Source organism: Galeopterus variegatus, unplaced genomic scaffold (genome assembly GCF_000696425.1).
Source record: "Galeopterus variegatus unplaced genomic scaffold, G_variegatus-3.0.2 Scaffold192, whole genome shotgun sequence".
Taxonomy (NCBI): domain Eukaryota; kingdom Metazoa; phylum Chordata; class Mammalia; order Dermoptera; family Cynocephalidae; genus Galeopterus; species Galeopterus variegatus.
Window position 1 is genome coordinate 487,824 of NW_007726303.1, and position 21,136 is coordinate 508,959.

Here is a 21,136-nt window from a genome sequence, read left to right on the forward strand (position 1 = left end):
GGCTTTACGCGAATATGGAACTAAAGTTGCTGAATCACTGGGACCCGGAAGGGCGAGGCTGACAGCTACGTGCCATTGAGCGCTAGTGAAATGGTGGCCGTGGGGCGCATGAAATGTCGCCCGTGCGCGTCAGGGCGCATGCACGCAAAGTTATGCCCAACATAGGGAGGAAATTTTATCCTAATACTGAACCAAACAAGCTGGGCCTTATGGCATGAAATTCATGCAGGTTGGGGCCAGCCCGTGGCTCACTTGGGAGAGTGCGGTGCTGATAACCCTGAGGCCACGGGTTCGCTTCCCATGTAGGGATGGCTGGTTCGCTCACTGGGTGAGCATGGTTCTGACAACACCAAGTCAAGGGTTAAGATCCCCTTACTGGGCCGGCCCGGGGGCGCACTGGAGAGTGCGCCGCTTGGGAGCGTGGTGGCGCTCCCGCCGAGGGTTCGGATCCCATGTGGAGACCGGTTCCCACTCACTGGCTGAGCGCGGTGCAGGCGTAACACCGAGGGTTGCGATCCCGTTGCCGGTCAGTAAAAAAGACAAAAAAGGAAAAAAAAAAAAAAGATCCCCTTACTGGTCATCTTTAAAAAAAAAAAAAAATCATACAGGTTCATGCATGGTCATGAGAGAACTCGTATCTGGTACATATTGAAAACGTTAGGCTCTAGGGATCCCTCTGGATGGGAATGGGGGGAGGAAAGTTTAATAGTGTGTAGCAGATTAAATAGACATTATGTATTCATATTAAGTTGCTGCATGAGAACAGCTAGCTCACCTTCTCAAGGAACAATAAGAGGCTTAATTCAACCAAGTCTATCTGGCCCATGCTATTTCTGTGTGTTACACCTCACTATCTCAGCAGAAATGAACTTAGGGCATTTGCTAAGGAGACATGGGTTTTCTTGGTGTCATCTCTGTTTATATTCTATGGTTTCTCTACAGAACTGTACCTGGGTGGTGTGTCACAATATCCAGTCTGATAATTCCTATTTTGACACTGCCTTAGGATTCCAAATGATTTAAAGGATTTTTGTCCCTTCTACAACTTTCCTTTAAATGCCTTTGGTGTCACCATGATTAATAGGTAATGAAGTAGCAGAGAGAAATAAAAGTACCCCCAGGCATAGAATCCTTAGATTTGGAAGTGACCTTAGAGACTTACTATTCCTAATGCAGAAATGCTCTCCTCTATATTGTGGACCAATTTCATCCAGCCCTGCTTGAACCCCTTGGAGAGCTCATGGCTGTGAGCAAATCAGGTCAGAATTCCACAGACAAGCTTATGAGGCTAGGTCAGATACAATAACAAGCACCCCCAAATTCTCAATAGCTAGAACAACAAAGGATTATTTTTTAGTCAAAGACTCCGAGTCCCTCGCATGATGGATAGAGCTCTCTACTTGTGTCGTCATCATTCTGACTCAGAGACCCAGGATGTTAGAGGAGCCACTGTGGAGAACTGCAGGTTGCCTGGGTGGGCAGTGAGTGACAATTGATGGCAAAGCTTGCAGTGGTCTTACAGTCTCCACCAGAAAGTGATGCATTTCACTGGCCAAAAAGAGTCACTTGAGCAAGTCTGACTTCAAGAGGAAAATCAGGGGCAGCAATCTCAATGAACAGTAATACAGGATACCACAAAGACTTCATCAGCTGGTGCCACCTGGTTCTTTCAGAATTCTTGCTACTATCTGGAGCCAAATCTTTCTACCAGTTAACTCAGACTCCACACTGACCCCAGACAAACTATGAACCTTTCTCCATCTGTGTCTTGCCTTTTCACTTACGAATTATTCTCTTCTGTCACTCAATTGATCAATGTGTGTGTGAACATCTACTATATGCAAACCCCACTTTTAAAGGCTGTGGGACAATGTAGAAGTAAGTATCTTTTTAAATCTCACCCTTCAAAATCCAGATATAAATCACTTTTCCCATTAAGCCTTTTTTGATTACTACAATGGCCCATAGCAAATTCTCTGAATTCCTTTACTATCACAAACGCAACTACCCACCTATTTAGGACACAAATGCTGTTCTACATCATCCTCTACTGTGATTTTTGGTTGAATCTTTGTTTCTCTTACTAGATTATAAACTGAGAGTAAAAACAGTGTTTTCTATGACTGCCCCATGACCCTCAAAACCTTGCAAAATGCTAGGCACAGGCACAGGAACATTTAATCTTTTTTTATTTAAATGCCTAAAGCAGAAGGAACTGACTCAAACTTCAGGAAGTAGCTGTGAGGACAGGGTGGCAGGAAATGACAGAAAAACCTAAATACGGAACTAAAACAGCAGCTCAGAGTTTCTTGCTCTGAAGTGGTAGCAGCCAGAGTGAGCCAGTGTGAACGTGAGGAGCTGGGAGCTCAGAGCAGACACTCGCATTAGTGGAGGTGGGTACTCTGAGCGGTGGGAGATGGGGATTGCAGGGCAAGAGTTGAAGAGGAACCTACCTGGCTCTTAGTCTTTGATGAGAGACAAGGTCTCTGCTAGTAGACTTCTTACCTTTGATGGCCAGAAGGCCTGATTGTGGTGGTGGGAAGAATGAGCATCTGGGGTTGGAAACAGAAGGGAGGGGCTGGAGCCCAGGGAACAGGATTTAGCAGCCATCTAGGCCCCCAGACCTAGGGTTGCCTGGTTTCTGCTGACAATCTACAACTCACTCAAAAAGGCCTAGTGCTCCTAGGCACTGAGTGGGAGGAGGACCACAGGAGATGAAGATAAAGTCTGCCCTGAAGAGTGTATGGTCTAGCAGGGAGAGAAAACCCACATAGGAAATCCTGTAACAGATCAGGAAGTAGTTGCTGATGAATACTAGTGCCGAGAGCCAAGTGCTGATGGAGGCCAAGTGAAGGTATGACTGTTCGGCCGGGGCTGGTTTCTGTAACTGTAGGATCACAGAAACCCAAAATGTCAGAAATGGGTGGGACTTTATAGATTAGTTATGTTAACCCCTTCATTTATTTTCCACAGGAAAAATCAGAGATAATCAGTGATTTGCCAAATTAAGTTAGTATTTGTGAAACGCCTAGTCTGGTACCTGGCAAATGAGTATATACTCTATGTTGAACCCCTTACCACAGTCCCACAGAAGCTTAGTCTCAGAGCCAGGGTGATCATAAGGTCACCTGAGTCCCGGTCCATGTACTTTACTAATGCAATAAATCAGCATCATGATGAGGTCCTTCAGCATGTCTGTCATCCTGGGCACCATGCCTCACCAGATTAACTCTCTGGTCTCCCATGTCTAAATAGCACCTCTTGTCTTCCTGATTTCTGGGCAGTAGGTCAAGGATATTAAATCGTCATGTCAGAAACTCTTTATTTCAAAAGTTGGTGTAGGTAGGAAGTTTATGGGAGAGTTAGGCTGAGGCCTCGGAGGACCAGCAGGAAAGAGGATGGGACAGTCAGTCCTCATTGCTTCCTTATTGCTCATGAATATTTCAGAAAATTCTCCTCTCCAGTTTTCTGTGTATAGTCGTTTTGTTGCAGAGTGGTGCAGGAGCCAGGGTGTGAGAAACAGAGGAGTTGTAAGGATGTAGGATTATAGGTCTTGTACATAAGCCCCCACCCGCATCAGGGAAGGTAGAGCTGCTCTGGGCAGTGACTCATCCATGGTTAGGCTGACTCAGTCAATACTTCTCCAGAGTCCCCTTAGCAACTCTTCGACTAATCTACCTCAAATTTCCCCTGGCTGGTTTTCAAGGAATAGTTCAAAGAGCATGGAGATACCAAGGTCAAGGGTTCAGGTCCCCAAACCAGCCAGCTGCCAAAACCAAAAAACAAAAGACCCAAGTATGGAGAAAAATGGAGTTTTCAAGTGGAAATAGGAAAGTGGAGAATCTGAGGCCTATGTGGAGAGACAGGAGAGCTCTCAGAGTGCTTGTAAGAGGGATTCCTTTAGGAGATAATGGAGAGCATGGGGAAGATCTCCAGTGGGATGAGGTGTCTGAGCAGGGGAGAATGGGCAGGGAAGTTGCCAGCTGGCAAGTGATGCCAGGGACAAGAAGTCCCAGTGGCCACCAGGACAGATGAGCACTTCCTTTGTTACCTCTTCACACCAAGATCCAGGAACCACTTTTTTGAACCACTTTTCTTTAGAAATATAATTGAACTGTTTTTTTTTTCAAATTAAGTAAAGAATGACGTAGTCCCAGCAAATAATACTTCCCCATGCATTTTTCAGTGTCAGAATTTCAGCAGACTGTCCCTACTGGCCTCCAGCAGCTGTGCAGTGACCATTCTCAGAGTGGAGGTGGGACAGCACTGGCACTGAAGGTTGGAAAAATTGTCAATATAGTCAAGCGGGTTGCAGAGGGGAGTGTAGATGTTCACTTTGTCAGAAACTGAACCAATTTATATGCCAACAGCTACGAAGGGAGTCATATGTAGAAATCTGAGTGAAATTATGCCATAATTCTGGGGATATGATAGCACCTCTCCTTGACTGCCACTTCAAGCTACTGCCTAGTTAGCCTCTGGACACAAGCGAACAATCCCAACAGTTTGGACTCCCAGATTATTTAGAGTTACCTACATCCAGGATGACTTCTCTTCAACTCAGGGGGACCCAGGCCACATCAGTTTGTCTTGAATGAACCCCCATCCCTCCTCCTGTAGCTGAGCAGAAGTGCTTTCCTAGAACTTCCATTTGATTTGCTTCAACTTCTATTTTCTCCTAAGAAAAAATGGCAGGAAACATTGGGCTACTATATCATTGACTTCAACATTCCGTTTTCCCTCCTCTTGATTCTTTTTTGTCCCTAATTATTCCCATCTTCTGTTACCCTCAGATGTGGAAATCTGTAGTGGGACATGATGTATCTGTTTCTTTGGAGACCCAGAGTGATGATTGGGACACAGACCCTGACTTTGTGGTGAGTTTGGAAGTAGCTTTGCTGGGTGGTGAAGTGGGAGGGTATCTGGGCCTCTCTGTGACCTTTGAGGAGGCTTGGGAAAGGACATCCCTGAGACAGCCCTCATGGTGGGACTGATTGGTAGGATGTTTGGCTGTCATGAGTGTACATGCATGACAGCTAGTGTTGAGGAGGAAGGAGACAGGCTTAGGTGAGTTTGGCAGTGTGATTGAAAGGCTGTGACAAGCTATGCTGAAGGTGAGGAGCAGGTGGATGTGGGTCTTCTTTGGCCTATGATTCAGGATTTGGGCTAAAATGTAAAATGTGACAAGATTGAGAAATTGTAGGAGAACCGAAGTGTAAAGCCTGCAAAGGAAGAATGGTGGTTTCAGAGCTCACCAGTTTAATTTTTACATGGGGTCAAGGTGGGGTAAACATGAAGAGGAGTCAGAGTAAAGACTCTGGCTGAAGAAGGCAGCTGGTGCAGGGGATATGGAAGGCATGTGTGTCAGTTGTGTGGCCTCTCTCAGCATAGCATATTTCTTGCCATCGCTTATTGCTGAGTGTTGTCTTCTGCAGAATGACATTTCTGAGAAGGAGCAACGGTGGGGAGCCAAGACCATCGAGGGCTCTGGACGCACAGAACATATCAAGTAAGTGCCTAAAGGACTGGGGCAAGGGAAGGGGGTTATGTGAAGAGGCTAGAGAAAACTCAGAGAGGCAGGGGAAGGTGAGGAAGGATAGAGAGAGGGTAATTCATGTCTTTGTATCTTTGTGTTTGTTTTTTGCCAGCATCTGTCCCTGTGTGTCCCTATGTGTGTCACCGTGTATTTCCATTTCATGTCTCTCCTCTTATCCTCCCAATCCTATCATCTGTCTTTTATATATAAAAACTCTGCTATTTCCCCAAGTGAGTCTGTTGTATTAACTGCCCCCTTCCTTCAGTAAGGTATGAAGGATTCAGAGAGGAAGTAGCTCAAATGCTAGATTGTATGTTTCTATCTATCCATCTGTCTACCTACCTATTGTCTATGGATCATCTATCTATCTATCATCTGTCTCTTCACATAAATATAAATGTTGTTTAGAATGCAGGATGACTCCAGGTGGACTAAGAAAGATTCAGTAAAGTGTCAAGGTAAAGAACTCAGAATAAACAATATCAGCTCCCATACCTGATCCAAATGACTTTTAAAGTACAAATTTGTACTTGGCCACTCTACAGAAGTTGGAAGCCATGAATAGCAATATGAAGAAATGTGACATTTGGAAACCTGTTGATTAAAACTATTTTGGCAATTACGTTTAGGGTTTTTTAAGGTTATAGCCCAATATTCATATTATCAGAAAGAAACAAACAAAACCTTTGATACCAGAAGCAAGAAGGAACTTACAGACATATCCAGGGTTTCTGTGAGATATATCGTATGTTTGAATTGAGAGATCCCCTCCTCTCTTCCATGGATCATCTAAGCAGGACTGCCTGCTTTGCACAGCATCAGAATGTCAAATATTTGTAGCAAGGTAGACACAATAGATGGTATAATAAGAGCGAAAATAAAAAGTAAAAATCAACAACCACAAACAAAATGGCAAAATCAATACAGTTTTAAGCGCCATTTTAACTTTTTCCCCATACTCTAATGGCAGTGTTTTTACCTCATTTTCCCCTAAGTATTAAAAAGTGTCAGTTGATGACCACATTGCACAATCAACACACTATGAAAACTTGGCACATGCTTATGCAATTGGATAATATTCAGTACTATGCCTCGTTGCTTAATCAGACATAAATTGTTTGAATTAAGTAGATATAATGAATATTATTCTTAAACAAACCAAGCAATTCTGGAAGCAGGTGGAGTGACTAAAAAAATAGTACAGGATTGTTCAGGAAGCTTCTTTGATGCTCCTCTGTAGGCTCATAGATCAAAAAAAGAAAAAAAAATACAGTTTCGATACCCCTTTCCTTTTCTGAGTGAAGGCCAGTCGGCCCTTCGGTATCCTCTTCAGTGTCCTGGGAACTGTTAAGATGAGGATACACACTCTCTTTGTAACTTTCCTCTTTTGTTACCAGTCTCATGCATAATAGGTAGGAATAGAACATTCTAAGGAAGTCTCCTAAATTCCTGCCATGATGTTATGGAAAGAGCTTGAGTTTGGGTATTAGATAGACTTAGATTCAGTTCACGGCTCTGCTACTACTAGTGATGTGAACATAGACGTATAACCTCTCTGAATCTCAGCTTATTTATCAAATAGGCAAAATCATAGCTACCTTGCAGATTTGTCATTCGAATTCAATGGGATAACTTATGTCAATGTCTAGTGCAGTACCTATTACTTCTTAGCAGCTCAATGGTGTCATTTTTCTTTCCTGTTAATATAGATTAGTTTAATCAGATTTCCTTCTTAAAACCTAACATAAACATATAAACAGATGACAGCATTTTTCTTCCTAAGTGTTGTTTACCTGAACTGCTATGTTGTACATCTCCAGTATGTGGGTCACTCTAACTGTATCCCCTGGATTTGTACAATGTGGTGACACTGCATATTTCCTAGTTAATTGAACGGTATCTGTATCTGATAGAATAAATGATTGACATATTTACACAAAAGCTCACCTGCCTCCCATTTACCCAGGGTACCAAGGTGTAAAAATCTAGTCTCTGTGGTAACAGGCCTGGTGACCTTGGACAAGTCACTTTTCCCCTCTGATTCTCAGTTTTTGCATCTGTATCAAAAAAGATCTGTAAATGACCTTCCAGTAGTAAGTCTCTAATACTCTGGGTTTCTCTTTGGCTAGTGTGGACTTAGACAATCTTGAAGGTAGGTCACTAAGTTCCTTGCAAAGGATGGGGAAGTTGGTGAGGAGAACAGTAACTGCAGAGCTGAGATGACTCAAAGCAGGAAAAGGAAGTGACTGCAGTTCTCACTAACCTCACTGCCATCCCCCACACACTGATGTTCTTTGTTAGGTCGGTATTAATTTAGTTTGGGGAGTGGTTTAGTAATTCAGTGAATAGCTCACGTGATTCTATCCATCCCTCAATTACTGTGTAAAGAAACTGCCTGGTTTTTAAGGGCTATCGCCCTTAATCTTCTCAGCACTCTTGCCCATTCATTCTCTTGGGTGTCTTTTTCCTTGACCAGTTAAGAATCCTTATTACTCTATGACAGTGTTTTCTAAACTATATATGGGAAGGGACCAGGGTTTTTGTCTGTTTGTTTAAATTTAAATCTGTCACAGACTGATACATTTATAAAATTAAGTTGAATTGCTGAAAATTTAAATGAAAAAGTGACAAAGACAATATGAGCATAATTTTTATTTTTAGATTCAACAGATATCAAATCACTATGTCAAATTGCTATAAAAGTTTCTAAACATGTACCCTCAAATTTTATTCTTATTTCATTGTAGAACAGATGTAGTTCAGCTTGTGGGCTGCACTTTGAGTAGCACTGCTCTAGAATAGGCTTTTGGTGTTTCCTGAAACATGCCTGGCCTTTAGGTTAGGTCCTTACCATAGGATATCTACCTCAGTGGCCCTGTCCATTTTCTTCTGCCCTGATATTTTTTACAAGTGGAAATGGAGAATGGTGTAGTGTCAAGAGTATTGAAATAGAATTCTGGATATCTAGGGACTGGCCCCAGCTCAGCTGTAAGGAGCTCAAAGTGCTGAAGAGAATTATTTTACTACTCTGTCTTTATTTTCCAGTGGTGACCAGAGATAATAATGCCAGCCCTGTTTACCTCACAGGGGTACTGTAAAGAGCTATGGCTATAACATAAAAATAATGGCCAACATTTATTGAGCTATTACATGTCATGCAAAATACTAAGTGCTTTTTCAAAACAACCCTCTATCATAAATGATGTTGTCATCCTGATTCCACAGAAAAGTGAACAGATGTATTGATGTTTAGCAATTTGTCCAAGGATATTCAAATAGTAATTTGAATTCAGCTCAATCTGATTCCATGGGCTGAATTCTTAACCACTATATCATATTGTTTCTAATAAACATAATATTGTCATATCCACGATTTTCTTGTTGAAATGGAGTGCAAATTCCCATGAGCTACGCTATTACTTTTCCGTAAGGCAGATATTCTGTTTAGAGTAACTAAGTACTGTATAGATTGGTCTTAATAATGTACTACAAAGACGTTCGTTAAGTATGAACTTCTTTAGGAGTGCTCAAACTCTATCATTCATTTAATGTTTCCTTTACTTTCTTATTTAAAAAAATCAACTTTATTGATGTATAATCATTATCAGCAAATGGTTCAATGAGTTTTGACTATGTATGTATGTAATCACTAACTTAATCAAGATGTAGAATATTTTTATTACCACAAAAATTTCCCTTGCGCCTCTTTGCAATCAATACACCCCATCTCCAACCCCTGGCCGGATATAAACACTGATCTGCCTTTTGTCACTGTAGATTAATTTTGCCTGTCCTAGAATCTCCCGTAAAAAAAAAAAAAAAAAAAAAAAATGGCTGGCTGGTTAGCTCAGTTGATTAGAGCACACTCTTGTAATACCAAGGTCACAGGTTTGGATCCTGGAACTGGCACCTGGCAAAAGAAAAAAAAAAGCCAAAGACTAGTCAAGCTCTCCTATTTCTAAGTCTGTTTTATGTTTTTGACCAAAACTGTATTTTAGTTTATGGCTTTCACCTGGACAGGCACCCTGTCGATGCCCCAACCATCACTGCCAATGACGTGGGATGTCAGAAAGCTGACAGTGCCGATCCTCATCAAAACAAAACAAAACAGGGTTTGACCCCTGTACCAGCCAACTGCCAAAACAATTTCATGTAAATGAAATAACATATAATGTACTCTTTTGTGTTTGTCTTCTTTCACCCAGCATAATGTTCTGGAGATCAATCCATGGTGTTGTGTATGAGTCTTTCGTTCCTTTTTATTGTCAAGTAGTATTACCTTGTATGTATATACCACAGTTTGGTTTATCCATTACACTGTTGATGGACATCTGGGTTGTTGACAATTTGGGTCTATTACGAATAAAGCTGCCATGAATATTTGGGTACAAACCCTTTTATTGACATATATTTTTATTTCTCTTGGGAAATAGATAGGAGTAGAATTGCAGAGTCATATAGTAAGTATATGTTAAACTTTTTGAGAAACTGTCAAGCTTTTCCAGAGGGGATTTACCATTTTTCACTCCTACCAGCTAAGTATGGGTATCGGTTGCTTTACATCTTTTTCAGTGCTTGGTATTGTTAGTATTTTTAATTTTAACTACTTTTGTGGGTATGTGGTGATTTTAATTTGTATTTCTCTGATGACTAATTTTATTGAATATCTTTTCAAATGCCATTCACGTATCTTCGTATATCTTCATTTTGAAGTGTCTGTTCAAAATTTTAATCACTTTTAAAGTGGGTTGTTTTGCTTCTTATTGAGTTGTAAGAGTTCTTTATATATTCTGGATACAAATCTTTTGTGAGATAACATGTTTTACAAATATTTTCTCACAAAGTGTAACTTGCCTTTTTGTTTTATTAATGGCATCTTTGAAGAGCAGAATATTTTAATTCTGATAAAGTCTGATTCATCAAATTTTTTTATGGTTACTGCTTTATGTGTCTAAAAATTTTTCCCTATTCCAAAATTGTGAAGATTTTCTCCTATGTTTTGTTCTAAAGGATTTATAGTTTTAGCTTTTACATTTAATTCTATGATCCATTTCAAGTTAACTTTCATTACAGTGTGAGACCAAGATTCAGGTTCATTTTTTCATATGGATATTTAGTTTTCCAACATCACCAAAAGACTGTTTTTTTTTCCCCATTGACTTACTTGGCATCTTTGATCATATACATGTGGGTCTATTTCTTTTTTTCTGTTTTTTCTTTGTTATAACCTTGTTGTTATAACACTACGCTCTAACCAACTAAGCTAACCAGACAGTCCAGATGTGGATCTATTTCTGAACTTTATTCTGTTCCATTGATCTATATGTCTACCCCGACAGCATACCACACTGTACCAATTATTGTAGTTTTATGATGCAATGAAATCAAGTAGTCCTCCAACTTTGTTCTCCTTTTTTAAAAAAAGAAACAACTTTTTTCTATTCCAGGACTTTACATTTTTACAAACATTTTAAAATCAATTTCTGCAAAAATGCCTCTTGGGATTTTGATTGTGATTGCTTGAATCTATAGATAATTTAGGGGAGAATTGACATCTTAATGATACTTAGTTTTCCAATCCATGAACATGGAATATCTTTTCATTTATTTTTGTCTTCTTTAATTTTTTCAGAAAAAGAGGCTGGCCAGTAAGCTCAGTTGGTTAGAGTGTGGTGTTGATTGCGCACTATCCAGTGCGCCACCGGGATTAAAATCAATTTCTGCAAAAATGCCTCTTGGGATTTTGATTGTGATTGCTTGAATCTATAGTCTTTTTTTTTGTCTTTTTTTTTTTTTTTTCCGTGTCCGGCAATGGATCGCAACCCTCAGTGTTGCCCCCGTACCGGATAATTTAGGGGAGAATTGACATCTTAATGATACTTAGTTTTCCAATCCATGAACATGGAATATCTTTTCATTTATTTTTGTCTTCTTTAATTTTTTCAGAAAAAGAGGCTGGCCAGTAAGCTCAGTTGGTTAGAGTGTGGTGTTGATAACGCCAGGTCCAGGATTCCATCAGTGTAAGGGCCAGCCACCAAAAAAGAAAAAAGATAATTTTTTCAGAAATGGTTTTCAATGTTCTGGTCTTGCACATATTTTGTTAAATTTGTCCTAAAATATTTTATGTTACTTCATGTGACTTTAACTTGTATTTATTTTTAACTTTCATTTCCAAATATCAATGGCTAAAATGTAGAAATAAAATTGATTTTGATATAGTGACCTTGTTTCCTGTGACCTTGCCAAATGCACTCAATAGTTCCAGTAGCTTTTTTGGTGGTTTCTTTAGGATTTTCAACATATATAAACATGTCATCTGTGAATAAAGACCTTATAGTTTGAGTCACTCACCTTCGTGCTTTCAATTTTATAGTAAAAAACGAAAGATCAGTCCTTTCTCTTAGCTCATCTTTGAGAGCCTTTATTTTGCTTAGTTCCCCCCCATAAACTGCATTGCTTTATCAATGCCAAGGTATTTTGAAACTTGAAACAGACATCTGAGTATTCTCTTTCTTACCTCACACTCACTTTCATCTTTATCATGAAGGTGACTGTAACACTTAAGAGGGTAGAGAGCCACCTCTGCCAACCTGTTTGGCCTGAGGATATGAAGCAATAGTTCAGCATCAGTGTCAGCAAGGGACAATCAAGACTTAGACGTGGGCACTTATAAGAACCCCTAGGGAGTCTTAGAAACATCTGGGCAACAAAGCCCTAGATAAGAATTTGACTTCTTGCAGCAAGCAATGAAGGTTGAGGGTACTGAGTTAGTTATGTTTCTGGAATTCACTAGCTCAGAAAACCAGACACATTGTGTCAAATGTCTCTTAGATATGACACGTAGCACACTAAATTGTAATTTTTTGTATTCTTTCTATATTCCACCTGACCATTATCTCCATACATTAATCATCTTTGTGTCCTCAGAGCCTAACAGTATCTCATACTGAAAAGCTATTTAATTAATATTTCTCAAATGAAGGAATAATATAATTAAGAATTATTTAGAATGGTTTCAGCTATATTGTAAAGAAGTTGATAAGAATTTGCTTTTCTTTGGCCCCAACATTTTCATTCGAATTATATCAACTAAACTTTCTGTCATCCACTAGGTGGATATTCCTGAATATCATTCTCTAATCTCTTTTAGAAACTTGTTTCAACTATAATATAGTTATGACCCATTTAACAATCACTGGACTCATTAAAACTGAAGATTTTTCCCATTTGAAAGTAATGTTTGGTCCCATTTTCTTCATTTTTCATCTAAATACTTCAGTTGGGAAATACTGGACAGTAATTTACAAGCTCTTGGAACCAGTACCTTTTTTGACACACATTTAAGGTGTTGGTGCTGTTGAACTAGCAACACAGGATCTTTGCTTTCATTGTTGCCAGAGGGTTTAGAGCAGGCATGCGAACAGAGAGTTCTTCCAGCACTTAGTTTAATTTTATCTGGTTCATAGCCAGCTTTCTAAAATTAACTGTGGCTAAAGCTGAGAAGGCTTTTAAAAAGAACTTTAGTGAGATTATCCTACAAGGCCACCAGATGGATCTATTCTTCCATGAAAGAAGACAATTTCCACTGTGAGATGGGCATTTTACTTGTAACCAACGTGTTGGGTTGGCCTGAGCTATTGAAGTCCCAGTAGCATCACTAACTCAGTACCCTAAACCTTCATTGCTTGCTGCAGAAAGCCAAGTTTCTTATTTATGATTTTGTTGCTCAAATGTTTCTAAGACTCCCCAGGGGTCCTATGTGTCCAAGTATCAGACTTGATTGTCCCTTGTTGACACTGATGCTGAACTGTTGCTTCATATCCTCAGGCCAAACAGGTTGGCAGAGGTGGCTCTCTACCTTCTTAAGTGTTACAGTCACCTTCATGGTAAAGATGAAAGTGAGTGCCTCCTCTTCGTATTAATTTCTCTTAGTGATAGAAGCATCCTAAATCAAGGTAATTTGAGCTTTTAAATGTTACATCTATTACTGATGAGTGAATTTTATTAGTTCTTATTAGTCATTAGTTCTTTCGGGAATTATCTGGCTGAGGGAGGGGCACAGAGGATGTTAATTCTTGACAAAATAATACACAAAATACTAATATATAAATAAATTTCCCCAGTGCTGTGTTTTTGTAAGCATCATTTTTAATGACTTCCTAGTGTGTTATTGAAAGGTAATATTTCAATTTACTTACATTATCCAATTATTGGCCATATAGATTGTTTCTTGTGTCCTGCTATTATACACAATGTTTCAGTGAATGTCATTAGACATTAAGCTTTGCTATATTTAAAATTATATCCATGGGGTAATTCCTTGGACTAGAATGTGTGGGCCCAAGGGTATATGAGTATTTTTATGTTTCTTGAGACAGATCATTTAATTGACAGAAAGCAGATCCATTCTGAGAGGAAAACAACCACCCAGTTATTAGAATGCAGATATCATCATCCTCTAATACTTAGGAACATGAAAAACGGGACTAAAGATCAGAAGGTTATTTTAGTGATCAAAATAACAGACTAGAGGAAATACTATTGGCTTATGGAAAAGTTAAGTCAGGCTGTGGTGTGCACGCCATACTCATCTCTTACTTCCAGCCTCATCACTAGTATATTTGGGGGGGCTCAAGTTATTGTTAAAAATAAACAGAACACACCTCAAGATTTCCATTTTTCTGGGAAGATGGGTTTGTTGACTTTCCTGTGCTAGATGAGTCTTGGTCATATGGTTACTTCTAGCATCCACCAGCTCAGGAACAAAGTGTCAGAGGAGCACAATGTTCTCAAGAAGAAAGAGATGGAATCAGGGCCCAAAGCATCCCATGGCTACGGAGGGCGGTTTGGAGTGGAAAGAGATCGAATGGATAAGGTGAGTTGAAAGGGAGAGATTTACTTAAAATCAAACCAAACAAAAGATAGATTGCCACATTATTGATTTTATGGTTTAAAACTTGTTTAAAAGTACAGCATGCATTTGGACTCTAAAATAGGATGTCTGCATATTATTTGTGTAAGTTTTTTCTGATCTTGACACATAAGATACATATGGCAAAAAACGGAAGTCAGTATATTAGAACAACTGACTGGCTGTAGCACCAGTCTCACTGTAACTCCTAGACCAAGGACAGGTAGCACACATGGAGAAGGGAAAAATATGTTTTAAAATTCTTCACTGCTTTTTAAAAATAATTAATTAATTTATTTATTTATTTATTTATTTTTAATGAATCATATTTGATTATACATATTTTGGGGATTTACTGCTTTTTTAAAATTATTTATTTATTTATTTATTTATTTATTTATTTTTAATGAATCATATTTGATTATACATATTTTGGGGATTCAATGTTGACATATGTTGATCAAATCAGTATTACTGGTATGTATAATGTTACTCTTTAGGCCCCTTGTCCTATCTCTTCCTATCCCCTCTCCCACCCCCTCCCACCACTGATAACCCTAGATTTCTTCTCTCCGCACTCCCACCACTGATAACCCTAGATTTCTTCTCTTCCTCTTAAAGAGTAATGGTTACTCTGTTGATTTGTTGCCTAGATGATCTGTCCAATGCTGAGAGGTGTGTTCAGGTCCCCCAATATTATCATAGAGCAGATGCTTCTTCTGTCACTCTGGAATGGGCTTTGTACAGAGAGATGTCCTCTTCATTTCTTTGGTCTCTGCTGGTGACTCTCCTTGTGTCAGTGCACTCCAGTGGCTAGTGAACTATCGGTGTGATGGTTGTGACGTCTAGCCACTTTCGCAGCAGCCGTGGTTACTGTGGTGGCTGTGGTGCGCTACCCACATGGAGTGGCTCCTTTTTGGCATGCTCCTTGGTGCTGGCAGTGTGCCTAGTTGTGGGGGGTTCCGGTCCCCAGTTCGATGCTCTGGGCCCACGGGCAGGGCCCCGGAGCGCTGGCTTTACTGTTTTTAAATGTTTGTGTATCATGTCTATGTTGCAACTTCTCTTAGTATTTTCTTTCCTGTGTATTTGATGATGTGTGTATATATATATGTATACACACACACACACACACACATCATATATAAAATATATGCATTTTATATATGTATAAAATAAATTATATATTGTATAAAAGTTTAGAATTCACTTCTGAACTTTGACGGCCATGCAGGAGCAAAGATCTAGAACAAAGGCATCTGGCTGTTTTAGTGAAATATTCAGTCCCAGCTATGGTATCCAGTAAGTCTCCTTTGGTCTTTCCCCATCCTTCCTTCATTTCTGTTTTTGTGCACAATGCCCTTGTTTTAGCTCTTTTTTGTTTCTGGTTTAAACACTACTCTGTCTACCCAGTGTCTGTCCTCTGACTCCCAGCCCATCTTATGGGAGTTTTCTGAATGATGATAGCTTCCTAATGGTATTAAGAAGAATCAAGAGTGTGCAAGTCTCAGAGAAAGTAACCTTGCTCTCCCATCACATATTCCTTGGCACCACTGTCAGAGGTATGGGTCTGACCCAGAATGAAATTTCTTGTATTCTTGCATCCCATTCCATCTCTGTATATATTTTTTCAAGGTCATTTCTATCTTTTCACTCAATCCATCCTTGATTTTTCTCAGAGTGCTGTGGGCCATGAATATGTTGCTGAGGTGGAGAAACACTCTTCTCAGACCGATGCTACCAAAGGCTTTGGTGGCAAATACGGAGTTGAGAGGGACAGGGCAGACAAGGTAAGTGACAACTCTGTCCCCATGCCACCCATCTCAAATCAGACAGAACTTGCCAACACTCACCCATGAACGTAGGCCCATATTTCTTTGGTGAGAGACAGGATGTTTGGAGGCCACATGCTGAGCTGAAAGACATTCATTTAAGTGAGCAAAAACTCTCAAACTCTCAGTTTGAATAAAGAATTCCTCAAGCCATTGGTTTTAATTATACCTTTATGCATGAAGAGAGAAAGGAGAATTTCCAAAGCTCCCTTTTTGGCCTAATATCAAAATCTTATAAATATGTATGCCTTTCAAGAAAAAAGGTGTCAGTTTAAAATTATTACCACAGCAGTAAATAATCAAGTAAAATAACTGATTAGGATACAATATTTTTAGAAGGTAAAGGTTACTTTTCACAGGATTTAGCATCCACCTCTGAAGTCCAGGTGTTTTTAAAGACTGCTTTGTACAAAAAAGTAGTTTTAACGAGTGCAAATACAGGATGATATAGTGGACAGGAGAGTAAATTGATAACTTATTGATGTTCTCATTTCCACACCCTGTTAGGTCAGATTCTTTGAACACGTTCTTTATGTTGCAGAATGATGTCTCTTCCCCTGCAGCTGCACACAGAGAGGAGAGGACATTTCCATCATAGCTAGCTGAGATTTTTTTTTTTTTTTTTAACCAGCAGTTGTTAATCAGATGGGCCTGAAGCCTTAAAGCTAAGTGCTAGGATGTTAATTGTTTGCATTGTAGGGGAAACAAAACAAACCAGGAAAGTTCAAAACAAACTGTAAAGGAAAGGGAAAATGCAGAAGGTAATTTTTAAAGACAATAATGGAATATGGAGCATGTAATGTCCTATAATCAGGATGGAATTTCCTGTTTCATCTTGGCTCCCCTCCTGCCTGCCTTTGCCTAGTCTGTTACTATTTTATCTTCTGCTTCACAAGTCACAAACAGAATCACCTAAACAATTCACGAGTCATGTAAATCAAGAAACAAGGCATACTAATTAGCTTTTAAGAAGCAAAACCTAGACTTTCTTAAAGACCCACAGTTCCTGAGCCACATGGGTATGCTCCACGATGATATTAGGTGTCACGTCAGCCAACATATCCAGTCCTGGAGCCAGAACTAGGATCCAGACTCTCCTGGTTGCTCCCACCCCACCAAAATCCACATCTTTATATTTCCACTGCTGAGTTATGAAAGAGAAGAGGCACAGTATAATCAACCAGGAATAGGATAATATCTCGTCCATGCACAGAGTGCTTTACAGTTTACAAGGCACTTTTCTAGCCATTATCTCATTCTAGTTTTGTGAGAATTAGTTCAGAAGAAAAACACCAATTGAGTGAATGATCCAATGCAGACACTTTATCTACCTTGTCCCATTTAGTTCTCATAAAATATCCCAAATGAGGAAGGATCATTTCTCTCATTTTACAGTTGAGGTAGGAAGGCAGGTATCCCTCTCTTCGTTTTATATTTGAACAGACTGGGGCTCAGTAATAGCAAGGAACACACCTGAAGTTAAACAACTATAAATAGGGGAGGTCGGTTTGAACCTAGAACTGTCTGTGTCCTGGTGTGCTGAGCCCATGTTCATTGCTTATAGCACACTGCCTCCCCACTAGACTGTCAGGGAACTGTTTCTACATTAAACCCCCATACTCAGCCCTGAGGCCCTAGTAACTATCTCTGGGGTTGGGCTGGGAGTAAGAGTAAGTCAGAGAAGAGGAAAACTGTCAGCTCCAACTCTAACCAATTCTCTCCTCTTCTCTGTAGTCAGCAGTTGGCTTTGATTATAAAGGAGAAGTGGAGAAACATGCATCTCAGAAAGGCAAGGACCCTGCACTTCAGCCTCAGCAGCCTGACTGGCTGGCTATTCTGCTAAGAGTTCATCTTCCGACAGCTGTCATCAGCTTCCTTCAGCTCCTAGCTCCCCACTGTTTTATTTACTTTTTAACGCAAGTGTGTACTTGATTTTTTTCTTTCTCCTTTATTGCTTTCTATGAGATTGATCAAGTTTCCACTGAAAATAAGGTACTCTTTTAGTTTAGGAGGTTGCCCCTAAGTTTTAATATGCATCTTTGACTTAAATTTAAAATTAATCACTATTACTTCCTGAATATAGGAAGTATAGATATTTTATCTACATTCTTTCTACCAAGTATATTATATTATTGCTGTTCAGTATATTGGTTCTATCTTGTTTTGAAACCTCACAAAAATTAATCATTATTATTATTTAATTAATGTTTATTTAAAATAACCTCCATATTTACCAATTTCCTAGCTAATCATTGTTTATTGGTTTCATTGTTTCTCGTTGCTTCTCCTCTCTCCTTCTTGTCCCTTGGTAACTCTTTCAGTGAGTCTACGGAAGAACTCCCAGTCTTTGAACAATGTCTTCATTTTGCACCATTTTTCATTATTATTTTCCCTTCATTACTTCTCTGACATGTCTCTTGTGTTAGTCTATTATTCCTTTGTAGATCTTGTCTCTCTGTGTTTTTTTTTTTTCTTTTACTATTAAAAATTTTCTTTTGGTCTTTGATATTCTGCGGTATCATCAAGATGTGTCTAGGTATTAAATCTGTTTTCATTATCCTATATGAGACTTGTTACTCCTCTTCAACCTCAGATATGACTTTCATTATGGAAAGTTCTCAGGCATTTCCCTTTGAATAGTGCCTTTCCTCCCTTCTTTTGTCCTTTCTTCTTTCCTATTAGATGTATAGTAGACCTTTCATTCTCTTCTTGATGTCTCTTCGTTTATTTTCTCTGTTTCCATCTCTTTTTCTCCCTTGCTGCATTCGGGGTAGTTACCATGGATCTATGTTTAGTTCACTTATTCTCTCTTCAATATATTTAATTATTGATTAAGGTGTCCATTAATTTTTTTAACTTTTTTCAGGTATTTCATTTCTGGAAATTCTCTTTGATTCTATTGCAAATCTGCTGATTCTTTTTCCATAATGTCTTATTGCTTTCATTATGGAACCCCCCCCCTTCTTTAAGCTCTTTAATTATTTTAAACATATTTATTGTATAGTTCTTTCATATTTTATATTATTTGCAGTTCTTGGAGATAAAAATTCTTCAGTTTGATTAATCTGCTTTTCCTCATGGTTATTTATTCTCTTGAAGGTTTGCAATTTTTGTTTGTGAACTTATTTCAGTGAGGGAAAGGGATATTTCATTTTTTGGAGTTTCCTGTGCCCCTGGTTGAAAAAGTGCCCCATACAGAGAAATTTTGCCTCTACTTCTGTCTGAGTTCTGAGTCTTAATAGTAATGGACCATTTTTTTCTTTATGATTTTCTCCCCACTGAATTCAATGTCTTAAATAGATATAGCTCTATTCATTCTTTATATATCTTCTTAAGTCAGCTATGGTATGTCATGCTTTTCAAGGAATTTTTCCATTTTATCTATGTTGTCAAATTTACTGCCATAAATTCACTTATAGTATTCCCATATTTTCTTTTTAACTTCTTTAAGATATGTAATAATATAATATGCCCACTTTCATTTCTCATGCTGTTAATTTGTGGGGTTTTTTTTTTTTCTTTTTAATTGATTATTTTTGCTCGAGGTTCATCAATTTTATTATTCTTTTCAAGGAACTAACTTTCAGCTTTGCTAATTTTCTCTATTTTTTTTTTTTTTTTTTTTTTTATAAAGATGACCGGTAAGGGGATCTTAACCCTTGACTTGGTGTTGTCAGCACCATGCTCACCCAGTGAGCTAACCGGCCTTCTCTATATAGGGATCTGAACCTGTGGCCTTGGTGTTATCAGCGCCACACTCTCCCAAGTGAGCCACGGGCCAACACTTAATTTTTTCTCTATATAGGGATCTGAACCCGTGGCCTTGGTGTTATCAGCGCCACACTCTCCCAAGTGAGCCACGGGCCAACACTTAATTTTCTTTCTCATTATCTGTTTAAAAAAATCAGTCGTTTCTGGGCTGGCCTGGTGGTGCACTGCTACAGTGCGCCGCTTGGGAGCGTGGAGGTGCTCCCGCCGAGGGTTCGAATCCCACATACAGACCGGTTCCCGCTCACTGGCTGAGCGAGGTGCGGGCGCGACACCGAGGGTTGCGATCCCGTTGCTGGTCCCGGTCCGGTGCGGGCGCGACACTGAGGGTTGCGATCGTTGCCGGGCATGAAAATAGACAAAAAGGAAAAAAAAAAATTAGTCGTTTCTGCTCTTTTTAATTTTTTTCCTTCTACTTAGTGTGGGTTTAGTTTGTTCTTTTCCTCGCTTCTTAAGGCAGAAACCTAGATAACTGATTTTAAGCCTTTCTTTCCTATATGGGCGATTAAAACTACACATTTCCCTCTAAACCTGCTTTTGCTGCATTCCACAAATGTTATGTGTGTTTTAATTTTAATTCGGTTTAGAAAATTTTCTAATTTCTTTTGTGATTTCTTCTTTGACATGGGTTATATAAAAGTATCTTATTTATTTTCTAAGTATTAGGAAAATATTCTAGATAATTTTATTGGTATTGACTTCTAATTTAGTTCTATTGTGATCAGAATATGATCTCTAATATTTAAATCTTTTGAAATGTATTGAGACTTATTGTATAGACCAGCACATGGTCTACTTTGGTGAATGTTCTATGTGCATGAAATATATATATATTCTGTAGTTTTAGGGTGTAGTGTTCTGTAATAGTCAATTAAGTCTTATTAATTGATAATATTGTTTGGATCATCTATAGTTTTCCCGATTCCTTTTTGTCTAAAATTTCTATCAATTAATGAGAGAAGGATGTTAAATTTTTCAACAATGATCATGGATTTGTCTATTTTTCTTTCTACTTCTGTCAGTTTTTGCTTCATAAATTCTGATTCTGTTAATAGGTTTATGCCAGCGAACAAATTCCTGATGAATAATAAA

The 21,136-nt window shown here is 39.0% G+C and overlaps 1 protein-coding gene across 1 annotated transcript in view; it reads left to right on the forward strand.

Moving 5' to 3' along the window:
- Nucleotides 1-4,793: 4,793 nt before the first annotated feature.
- Nucleotides 4,794-21,136, forward strand: part of HCLS1 (hematopoietic cell-specific Lyn substrate 1) — a 21,987-nt gene continuing 5,644 nt past the window's right edge. Inside the window, exons 1-5 of the mRNA XM_008564906.1 lie at nucleotides 4,794-4,877; nucleotides 5,436-5,509; nucleotides 14,282-14,411; nucleotides 16,124-16,234; nucleotides 18,011-18,065. Coding sequence (XP_008563128.1) covers nucleotides 4,794-4,877; nucleotides 5,436-5,509; nucleotides 14,282-14,411; nucleotides 16,124-16,234; nucleotides 18,011-18,065 — 454 coding nt within the window. The remainder of the gene's footprint in view (nucleotides 4,878-5,435; nucleotides 5,510-14,281; nucleotides 14,412-16,123; nucleotides 16,235-18,010; nucleotides 18,066-21,136) is intronic.